At 36.5% G+C, this 12493-nt stretch overlaps 1 protein-coding gene across 1 annotated transcript in view; it reads right to left on the reverse strand.

The window, feature by feature from the left end:
• Nucleotides 1–2269: 2269 nt before the first annotated feature.
• LOC128656335 (kininogen-1) overlaps nt 2270–12493 on the reverse strand; it is a 386172-nt gene continuing 375948 nt past the window's right edge. The window contains exon 7 of the mRNA XM_053710185.1: nt 2270–3219. Within this exon, the coding sequence (XP_053566160.1) occupies nt 2794–3219 (426 nt within the window). The 3' untranslated portion in view covers nt 2270–2793. The remainder of the gene's footprint in view (nt 3220–12493) is intronic.

Consider the following 12493-nt stretch of genomic DNA (forward strand, 5'->3'; position numbering starts at 1 on the left):
TCACAGCCTTTAATGTGTAAAAAGTGTGTATAAGAGTGTATGCATAAATGTACATGTGTGTGTGTATAAAGGCTGTGACACACTGCAAACGATGCAGAGTGAGGCAAAGCAGCTGCTTCGCATCGATTCGCGTTGCATCGCTTCAGAAGTTCAAATATTTAATCTCTGAGTGCTCAGCTACATGACCTGACACATCAGAGTGCTCAGAGATGAAAAGGCAGGACACACTGACCGCACACAGCCGCATCTACACGCTGAGCACCGCTCCACTTGCAGTGTGTCACAGCCTTAAGAGTGTGTTTATAACTGCATGTATGTGTATAAGTGTGTATAAGAGTGTGTGTATAACTGCATGTGTGTGTGTGTAAAATGTGTATATGTGTGTATAAATGTGTATAAGTGTGTATAAAAGTATGTGTATAATTGTGCATGTGTGTGTGTAAATGTGTGTATGTGTATTTAAATGTGTATAAGTGTGTGTGTGTGTGTGTGTATAACTGTGCATGTGTATGTGTAAATGTGTGTATAAATGTGTATAAGTGTGTATAAAAGTATGTGTATAATTGTGCATGTGTGTGTGTAAATGTGTGTATGTGTATTTAAATGTGTATAAGTGTGTGTGTGTGTATAAATGTGCATGTGTATGTGTACGTGTGTATAAATGTGTATGTGTGTGTATGTGTATAACTGTGCATGTGTGTGTGTGTATTAATGTGTATAAGTGTGTGTTTGTATATAACTGTGCATGTGTGTTTGTAAATAAGTGTATACATGTATATAAGTGTGTGTGTGTAAATGTGTATATAAATGTGTATAAGTGTTTGTGTGTGTGTGTGTGTATAACTGTGCGTACTAATATACTGGACAATCTGTGATTGCATGGGATTTTTTTTTGCACAAGCACTTGTTAATTTACAATATTTATTTCTTATTAAAAGTATTTAAGGAAAAAATTGTCTCTTTATATGACAATTAAAAGCATGGTGGGGGAGGGGCATATGAAGTAATTGGGGCTAGGGAGGTGGAAGGGGCACATGAGATGGGAGGGGTAATAGAGTAGAGGAGGGGCAGAGGAGGTAGGTAGGTGGAGCAAAGAGGAGGTGGGGGCCCTGCCACCCTTTTGCCCGGGGGCCATGGTTGGTCTCAGTCCACCCCTGTGAGAATGGCATTCCTAAAATTTATGAACACAACAGTGAAAGCGCCTTGAGTCATCCTTTATGACATGGTATAAATTAATAATGTGCTCTAGATGTCATAAACCTCAGGCAAGAACAAACTGATAGGCCAAGTTGTTCATCTGGGACATATTGGCTGTGATGTTTGTGTAATTTCTAATACACTAGACCTATGTGAGCACATTAAAAATGATTCTTCTCCATATGCAAATGAAACATATTGAAAACATAGAAGCCAAATTATTTAACCAGAGATGAGAGCTGTGTTTAAAAAATCTGGAAATTCATCTCTATAGCAAAGCTGCGTGCATATTACCCAGCAACTAATAAGAGTGCAGAATAAAGTTTTTTTCGTGGCCCATTGAAAAGATAGGATGCATAATTTTTCAAGACTTCGCAAGGCTTAGTTTACTATAATCTAACCACCCCTGAACTCGTAATACTGCTAAAACCACCACAACAAGCTTATAAATGTGTGCGTACAACTTGCACAATCGACAACGCTCCACTTGTAATCTAGCCCAATGTTAGCACAGGTCCTGACAGAAACAGATGCTCTTATTTTAAAATAAAACTAAGGATTTACATAATTTGAAATTATTATGCACACATTTCCATAAGTGGAGATGTTCTCAACAAATGTTTCTTGCACATCTGTAAAACTCAGTTTCTGTAGACGCATCAGATTTTGTAGGCTCAGCTTGAATATTCAGGATTTCATCTTTTTTCACAATATCTGTAAATTTTTAAAAATGTGTTAAAGGGACATGAAACCCAAATTTTTTCTTTTCTGATATAGAAAGAGCATGTCATTTTAAACAACTTTCTAATTTACTTCCATTATCTCATTTGCTTTATTCTCTTGATTTCGCTTGCTGAAAAGCATATCTAGATATGCTCAGTAGCTGCTGATTGGTTGCTGCACATAGAGGCCTTGTGTGATTGGCTCGCACATGTGCATTGCTATGTCTTCAACAAAGGATATCTAAATAACTGAGCAAATTAGATAATAGAAGTAAATTGGAAAGTTGTTTAAAATTACATGCCCTATCTGAATCAAGAAAGTTTAATTTTGACTAGAATGTCCCTTTAATGTCATATATGTATTAATTTTAAAGACTTTTAATAGTCTTTAAATTCACTTCACAGCAGATACTTATGCCTTTGTCAAAAGGTTGGTCTACGTCTGTTAATTTGCACAGTTTCTCAACATAAGTTAAATCTGAAGGATGATCAGAAATGATACATTGTATGATGCTTGCAAATAATATTCCTAATTATTATACATTGCAGTTCTGACTTTCTTTTTAAGGTTAATATTAACCTCATGCATAGTTGTTTTGTAAATAAGTGACATGCATTTAGAAGTAAGTTAGGAGCAAAATTACTTTGGAAATGAAACTATAGCCTTAGCCTTAGACGTATATTTTAACAATATTGATCATACAAAACTGAAAAGCAATACACCATGTAGCCTAATCCAGTAAACATTAAATTACAATATTTCCTAAACGTTCTAAATCTATTTACCTATTTCCTTCAAATTTATATGTATAGAGAATTATTGAATTGCCCTTATATAATGGTTTATTATAAGGAGAATAACCAGATGTCCTCTCTAGCCAAACAACACTTCTAAATTGGATTTAGATAAATGAGAAACTTTAGGTTTCCATAATTTTCCAGGACAATTTAAGACAATTGTAGCATTTGGTTTTCTATAAATATTTATGCTATTTCTTTCTACATTTGAACCATGATCTGTAACCTGGTTTGTCACTGGCTGAGAAGTGTTATCTACTTGCAGCTTGATTTTTATTTCTAATGCATTTCCAGAAGAGTCAGAATTGTTTGAAAAATCTCTAATCTTCCTGTAGACTTTTTCCTTGATTTGTCCGCGGCTTTCTTCATCTTTATTATTAATGCCTCTTGGTCCTCTTAGTTTTTTTTTCATTTTTGTATATCTATCCATCCTGCTAAATTGACCAGACGTACGGAAAGGGGTCAGCCCTCGTATTACTGCCATTGGAGTATTTCCCATAAACTAGAATGAAAAAACATGTTTATGTTATTATGTATCTTTATAATAAACAACACATTTAAATCTATTTCAATTATTTGTGTGATTGAGCTCTTCTTGGGCAGTTAAAAGAAAAGTGTATTGTAAATTTTGTTTCCCTTTAAAAAGACAGTCATGTCAAAATCAAACTTTCATGATTTAGATCATGCAATTTAAGCAATTTTCCAGTTTACTTTTATTATCTAATTTGCTTTGTTCAATTGGTATCCTTTTTTTAAAAGCTAGGCTCACACTGTGTTCATTACTACGCCTTCAACAAGGGATACCAAGAGAATGAAGCAAAAATGATAATAGAAGCAAATTGAAAAGTTGTTTAAACCTGTATGTTCTATCTGAATATCTGTTAATGTGTTTTGCAGATAACTCGTTATACTTACTACAGAGTATTAAGGGCCGGATTACAAGTGGAACACAAATGTTTTCGCCTGAGCGATAAGGGGTTTATTGCAGGGGTTTGCGCTTATCGTGTTTACAGCTGGTATTACAAGTTGAAAATAAATATCATCGCTTGAGTGCAATTACAATTTAGGCTAGAATGTTTAACACGACTTCAGAGCTCTTGTTAACTGCTTCGCAAAACATAAAAGCTGCACAAAAAACATCAAATATACATTACAAAGTATAGTTACACTCATAATAACATCATCAAATAAAAATATTAAGACAAAGATATGAGGTCTCAGGTGTCAGGGAAAAAAAAGCAGGTAAATGGCGTTAACATTGAGATACATACATATACTGTACATGTCTTAATATGTATATGTATTTATATATATGTCTATATATGTGTACATATGTATTTATGTTTTTATATGTGTAAATACTTCTATTATCAAATTTTCTTTGTTTTCTTCGTATGCTTTGTTGAAAAGCAGGGTCGTAAGCTAAAGAGCGTGCACTGGTCTGCAGTACCAGAGAAATTAAAAGAAGACCATTGTTGGTTTACCACAGGAGGCCAGTCTGCTGGGTGACTGAGATATTCCAGCCTGCTTTGTTTGCTTGCTATTTTACACGTGACTGCAATTTGAAACTTTGCATCCACTCTACTTCATTCCTGGCAATACTAGACCATGTGGTGCTTCTGTTTATGCTTATTATCTACAGATTGCTGACCCTGGGATTTGGACCACATATCCCCTCACAGAGAGCTGCCTGGGCCTGGATATATCACGTTTTTGAAATTTCCACTTTGTATTTATATGTTCATTCATCACTTTATGTCTTATTTTATATATTGATATTTTGACTGTTTGTCCCCAAACACACTTCTATACTTTATTTGTGACAACCTATATATTGTCTCTGTTTGCTAATTTTTTACCTAGGGCGCCCCCTATTTTTCTGTATTGTAGTATATTTTTACTTTAATTAGGTGTATTTTAATTTTGGTTAAGTTAGGGGATATTAGGCTTAGGGCTTAATATTTTTATTTAGTAGTTGCATTGTGGGGGAATGGTGGTTTAAGGGTTAATAGATTAATTTAGTATTTGTTTTGTGGGGGGATGGTGGTTTAGGGGTCAATAGGTTTATTTAGTAGTTGCAATGTGGGGGGATGGTGGTTTAGGGGTTAATAGGTTTATTTAGTAGTTGCAATGTGGGGGGATGGTGGTTTAGGGGTTAATAGGTTTATTTAGTAGTTGCAATTTGGGGGGATGGTGGTTTAGGGGTTAATAGGTTTATTTAGTATTTGCGATGTGGGGGGATGGTGGTTTAGGGGTTAATAGGTTTATTTAGTAGTTTTGATGTGGAGGGATGGTGGTTTAGGCTTTAATAGGTTTATTTAAGTAGTTTGCGATGTGGGGGATGGCGGTTTAGGGGTTAATAGGTTTATTTAGTGTTTTTGATGTTGGGGTATGGCGGTTTAGAGGTTATTAGACTAGGAGCTTATGTTAGTGGCTTTTGGCCACTTTTTTTTTCTCCATAAACTTCAATGGGGAATGGGAAAATGTGATGGCGATTTTGCAGCTTGTAATGGTCGGCACAATGCAAATTGCGGAAAAGCCATATCGCACGCGGGGGTAAATGTGTGTATGTGTATATAAATATATATATATAAATATACATACATATCCATCCATGCATTTGTATGTATCTTAATGTTGAAGCCATTTGTCTGCCTTTTTTTTTCTAACACCTGGGACTTCATATCTTTGAGCCCTTATAACATTTTTGTGCAATATTTTAACTTCAATTGTGCTAAAGTGATCATGTTTACTTTGAACTTGTAATACAAGCGAAAAACCCGACAAGCGCAAACATTTACGGTAAACCCCTTTTCACTCCACTCGTAATCTAGCCCTATGTTGGCTATGCTATTAGTGTTTAAAAGGCACGTCCTGTATAATTATGTATATACAATATATTAAATCCTGTAATATTTTATACAATTATAAATAAATAATAATTATATAAATAAGGTAAATATATATATTTATTCTTGTTTTATTGGCAGAGAGAAAGCAATCACATGACAATCAATTGGTACAGATTTGAAGAATCAAAGAATCTCGCTACGCAGACTGTCAAATAGACAGAGAAAGAACATTTCAACATATGGATAATAATATTGCATTATACCCTGAAGAGTTTTTACATTGTGCAATATTGGATTTTGATGTAATTTTCTCATCAAGTCTGTTAAGTTCTCTGTACAATCCTGAAATAAATTTGTCGTAAGTGTAACTTAGACATGTGTGATCACTTTTACCCCCAAGTTTCCTCTCTTTTTTTTATAACATCATAAATCAACATTTATTTAAGACAATAACACTTAACAAATAACATTGTAATCAGGGAGATAGGGAAAAAAAGGGGTGGGAGGGAAGAGTGAGTATGATTCTGCCTCTTGATCTATGAGATCATATAAGTTCAGGGGCGGACTGAGACCAACCAGGGCCCCTGGGCAAATGTGTAGCAGGGCCCCCCCACCCCTTTTTGCTTCACCTACCTACCAACTCTGCCCCTCATCCACCCCCTTGCCCCTCCCACCTCATATGTGCCCCCCCCAGTATCTAGAAACAACCTTAGCTGGGAAGCACCTGAGGTTTGTGCCGGAGGTGCTAGCTAGAGACCTGTACCAGCTGCAGGGGACAAAGTCAGTACTCCCAATGCTGTTCCCACCAAATAAAAAGATATTTAGACACACTCACAAAAATATTACACACAATTCCTATAATACACACACACACACTTAGAAGAAAAAAATAAGAAAAAAACCCTTTATATATATATATATATATATATATATATATATATATATATATATATATATATATATATATATATATATATATATATATATACTGTAGATATACTGTGTGTGTATATATATATATATATACTGTAGATATACTGTGTGTGTATATATATATATATACTGTAGATATACTGTGTGTATATATATATATATATACTGTAGATATACTGTGTGTGTATATATATATATATATATATATACTGTATATATATATATATATATATATATATATATACTGTATATATACACATATATACTGTGTGTGTGTGTGTGTATATATATATATATATATATATATATATATATATATATATATATATATATATATATATATATATATATAATACATATATACTGTAGATATACTATATATATATACTATATATATATATATATATATACTGTATATATATATATATATATATATATATATATATATATATACACATACTGTGTATTTATTCTACCTAGTTATGTGTGATTTGAAAAGGATCTGAAACAGAACAGCTCTTCCCTGACAAGTTTTTTATTCTTTTCACTGGGAAAAGAGTTTATACTCTGGCAGAGACACTGAAAAGTAAATTCTGGATTCTTTATGATCCAATAGATGATTCTGTTGCATACAATTTTTAAATAAGAGGTTTGTTGATCCTAATAAAACCTAGATTTAATTGGGTTGGTAGGGTTTTTACAAGGATAGGGTGGATGTGTGACAGCTTGGAATCTTCAGTCTGTTTCCAGGCTGTTCAGTAACAGACAACTTAAAGTTCCTCTGTCCCACCCTCTGTGCTGCCCTGCTTACTGCTGTTTGCTCCTTATCAGCACAGTTAGTTCAGAGTGACTCTGCTCCATACATAAGGGGAGGGTGAAAAGGAAACAAGCCGTGTAAAACTGACAGTACAAAGAAAGAAATGACCAAGCTGTAAGTATGGCTACTCTAAGTTTTTACCCTAAGACAGTTTGTGGCTTCTCCTCAGCTTCTGTTTCTCTTGAGGAATTTGAGGAATGTACCTTTTTTCCCTTCTTCTTAGCCCTCACGGTGTTGGTTTGCAGGGTAAAAAATAATATCTGTGTGTGACAGCGACATGGAGCTAAACCAACTAACTAACCCTGCCCTGGAGACACAAAAGTATACACACAACTCGCATAAGATTCCTTTACCCAGGCACAGACATACATTATGTAGTACACGTGCAAGCTTATATACACACCATAAACCAAGTACACTTAAAGAAAGGCAATTATAGTTAAAGGGACACTATACCCAAACATTTTCTTTCATGATTAAGGTAGAGAATACAATTTTAAACAACATTCCAATTCACTTAAATTACCTAATTTGCTTCATTCTTTAGATATACTTTAATGAAGAAATAGCAATGCACACGGTGAACCAATCACAGGAGGCATCTATGTGCAGCTACCAATCAGCAGCTACTAAGCATATCTAGATATGCTTTTCAGCCAAGAATATCAAGAGAATAAAGCAAAATAGATAATAGAAGTAAATTAGAAAGTTGTTTATAATTGTATGCTCTTTCTAAATCATGAAAGAAAAAAATTGGGTTTCATGTCCCTTTAATCACTGTAATGATCATCTGAAGACCTTATTAGCATGTGCAAACAACAGTAGCGATCTGATTCATCTCTTCATAACTTTCTGCTTACATAAGGTTATACAGGAGTTGTCAGAAACCACTTGTGGGGATGCTCGCTGTTTCACAAAATGTAGAAAGCTCAGTCTGTGCTACAGCCAACGGGGTCACGTCAGACACAAGCGGAGGAACAAACTTGCTGCTTATGTAGAAACAAAACATTTGCCAGGCTAATTGTATTTGAAAAGTATAACTATTGCATCATGTATATTTCTATCTGCAAATTGTAGTTCGCTCAAATTTGCAGATAGAAATATACATGATGCCATCATTTTGGAATGTTCCATATTATATATTACAGAAGCTGGGTTGCCTCTTCCAGCCAGACCAGGACTTACCTCCTGCTTCCACAGTCACTCACTACTCTCTGCAATGCATATATGGCTGAGCGCCAAAACAGTGCACCGCTCACACCCCCAGCCTGCCCCCAGCCCTCCACCGCACAAACTTCAGCGCCCCCTCTCTAACCCAGAAAGTTACAGCCAGAACCAGTTAATAAAAATACATTTTAATATATAAAATAATAATAAAAAAAAATGTTTCCTTAAAGGGCCACTGTAAGTAAATATTTTCTATGCCTGTTACTAACTAACTACCCCAAATACGCTTTTTATCAATAGCATTTCATTAACATATCTCTACCGTATATCAGAAATCTTGTCTGCAAATTTAATTGTTTTCCAAACCCACTCCGTGGGTATCCTTTGCTCTGTACCAATCCGTTTACAATACCTAGGTTTCAAAATGGCGCTTTAAACACAAAGTTATTGGTTTAAGTATTTTGAACACACAGTGCTGAAAATAGTGGGCAGGATAACGTGACATCATCGGCGAATAAAAGATATAACTTTTAGAACGTTATGAAACTTCGTTTTGGAGAAAATATAGGTCAGTAGGTTTTGATTAATGTTTATTAACTTTAATATGTTAGTTGTTTAGCTTAAAAAATATAACAGAAAGTAATCCTTTAATTAGTGCTGCCTGCATCTGTCTGCAGTGGCGGCAGTGGTTCCTCTAAGATCCGGGGCCCTCGGGCAAGGGCCAAATTGCCCGACTTGTCAGTCCGGGTGAATAAGATTTACATCTCCTCTGAGAAGTTTGCATTAGGTTAGTTTACCAATGGTTCAGTCAAAACCTGCCATTCCCCATTCAGTGTTGCTGAAAGCATCACCTCAAGGTGGGCAAAGGTTTTAAGAATGCATTGTTGCAGAGCTGGCGTTAATGTTGTTATTAGGGGTTGCCACTTTTCTGAAAAAGGTTGGAGCCTATGTTTTGTGTCTAATTTGCCATCATGTTGCTCTATGAAAAGTTGTTTCATTATGAGACGTTTAAATTGGGCTATAGTTGGTGGTTGCCTAGAGATCCATCTATCAAGGATGCAGTGTCTCGCTAATAGTGTGCATAGGGTGAGCAGTTTATGAGGTTTTTTATGTGTGTCATAACATTGGAATAGGTATATTTTCTTTACATCCATCTCAATCTCTATATTAAATATGGATTTTTCCCAATATTGGGAATGCCCCCAGAATCGCCATATTAACGGACATGAGTAAAAATAGTGTTGAAACGACGGGGACTCACAGTGGCACTTAACACACGTGTCAGGATGTTGAGGTTTCCACTTTAATAGCCTGCGTGGTGTAAAATAATCTTTTGTGTAGCATCCTAACCTGTGCCTCTCTAAGGGGAATTGCCAATATCACTGTTTTGGTGACATCTATGCTGTTCTTTATATCTTGTATGGTTACTGATGTTGAGAAGTCCTCTTTTTTTTTAGTAATTGTTTGTAGAAATCTGACAGTTAGAAACACCCCATCTGAAACAGGGTCGGAGAAATAGCAAAGGGTGATTTGTTCCAAAACTCTGGATTGGATGATTGACGGTTCCATACATAGTGTCTCACCTGTAGGTATGCAAAAAAGAGTCTATTGGGGATATTAAATTTATTTTTCAGTTCCTGAAATGACCTTATCGTGTGTTGTAATGGATCTATCACAGCTCCCACTACCCTGATTCCAAGATTTTTCCAAGTACGAAACAGTTCACAGTTCACAGGGGTATAAATTTAGGAGTAGGGGGGAGGAGCCTAGCCACGGAGCCGGATGGCCGCATGAAGATAGTGCTCTTAGGCCCAGTGGTAAAAAACAGGCATTAACACGGCATGTAACCAAAAATAAGTTAGATATCCAACGTGACAATATCAAGGGGTATATTCCAGCACCTGCAGAGTGACAACTTGAGCATTCCGAGGGCAAGTCTCATAGATCTGACATGGACTGGAGCCCTTCTTCCTACGACATCTGCATGGGACAATACTGATCATAGACCTGCAAACAGCCACACGGATCGATCATACCTCAGAGCTGACAAGCCTCAACCCGATCCGGAATCTGCAGTAAAACAGGGATAGACATCGTACCAGTAAGTCTGCGGCCAAATACTGCCATAGCACGTGGGCGCTCACATTAACTTGCACAGCCCAGCCTATTAAGCTAACTCAGGGTTCGATCGGCTGCTGAGAAAGTTGATAGCTTAAATAATTACCAGTACTTAGCTGATAAACCCACGTATCAGTAAGATCCAGGCAAAGCCCGCATAAAGGGTAGTGATGCACCTACTTTAATAAGGGACATAACCTACTACAAACACATCAAAGTAGCGGGTGAGATAAGTAGAACAGCAATATTAAGCACTATCAAGGACGTTTATACCATCATAAAAACAGCACAGACACGTCCCTCTGACAGTCTAAAGAACCACTAGCTTTAACTCTGCGCTGCAGGGCTGCATAGGCCCAGGACCGTCAATTGAACCACTACTTGAGGCCCAGACAGTAAGGGGCATCCCATATAGGACATATCTGAGCGTTAATCCTAGATATGCCCAACAAGTAACTACTCAGAATGGAGAAGAGCTCAACCTCTAAAACCCTGAGCCATTATTTAAAGCCTGCAAAACCACAAACACCTCTACCACCTAGTCCTGCAGAAAATAGACAGCAAACTATAGCGGCCCAAGTACATGCTTCTGACCAGTTACCCACTGATTATGTGACTAAAGCTGATCTGAGCCTATTATCATCCAAAGAGGACATAAAAGTGGCCATGCATGATGTTAGAACCCTATATAAAGATCTCCATAAAGTCACATCGATTGAAGGTCATAATTCCGCTACATCTACAGATATAAAATAGTTAAATTCCAAGGTAACTTCTCAAGAAAACATTATTTTCTCGCTTAACGAAAAAATTGAGGACCTGGATAATCGTAGCCGCCGCAATAACCTCCAGGTCAGAGGGGTGCCGGAGTCCATTGCACCAACAGCTATAGACGTGTATTTGCAAGACCTATTTAGGACAATCAGGGGTACTCCTAACACTACCCGATCTCAATTATTGCATCCAAGGATAATAAGAATGCTATATACAGAACGGAAGATGATCTGGTACAATTCTGCTCACAGCTCTCCATTGAAATTCCAGCACATCCACTGAGTCCGCAGTCCTATCTGCCTGTTATGCAGGATGCAGACCAACAGATACCCACTCAACACACAACTCCTACCAAAGACACCAGAACCAATGGAAAGTAAGCAAAGACTGACACCTGAAAAGTAGACTGGTAATAGGAGTCTCTATTCGACTAATCATCCTATGGCTGCTATGCAAGTATAACAGTTTTGCTTATTGTATTTTATGGACTTACGTTAATGCAGAAGTTCACCAATATAGCCTGTTTGAGTTGTTTTAATGTTTTTTCCTATGTAACCTGTTTCAAATATTTCAATGTCTCAACCCTCTAGATAGAGTGGCAATAAGAACTTCCAATTAGATAATGTCTACATGGTTTTCATAACTGTATAAATGCCCTGTGTGATATGACACATGAATATGTATCAGTTTGCACGCTTCCCATGTATAGCCACCTCCAAAGAAGTATCTCTAGGGTTACAATGACCACGATAGCGTGTTCATGCTGTTGTAATGTTTTCTTCTTCTTCTCTAATTATTATACCCCACCCAGTTGGCGGGCGAATAAGCCAGATGACCTCTCCCAATATGGGAAACTTATTCCTTCATGTTCTTCGACTGATTTTGGACAACCTCATTGTATAAGTGTAATAAAAATGCCTTTCATAACAACATTAATTTAAGGAGGTTGTAAAAATTGTATGTATAAGTTTACTTTACTACAAGGCTCTCAACCACCACATTATAGCAGTGGATTCTCTAACCACATCTTACTACATATTACCTCTGTTGGTTAATAAACCCTACACAAACACAGGATACAAACTAGACATATACCCCTCTTATATATAGTCCTG

Source organism: Bombina bombina, chromosome 4 (genome assembly GCF_027579735.1).
Source record: "Bombina bombina isolate aBomBom1 chromosome 4, aBomBom1.pri, whole genome shotgun sequence".
Lineage (NCBI taxonomy): Eukaryota > Metazoa > Chordata > Amphibia > Anura > Bombinatoridae > Bombina > Bombina bombina.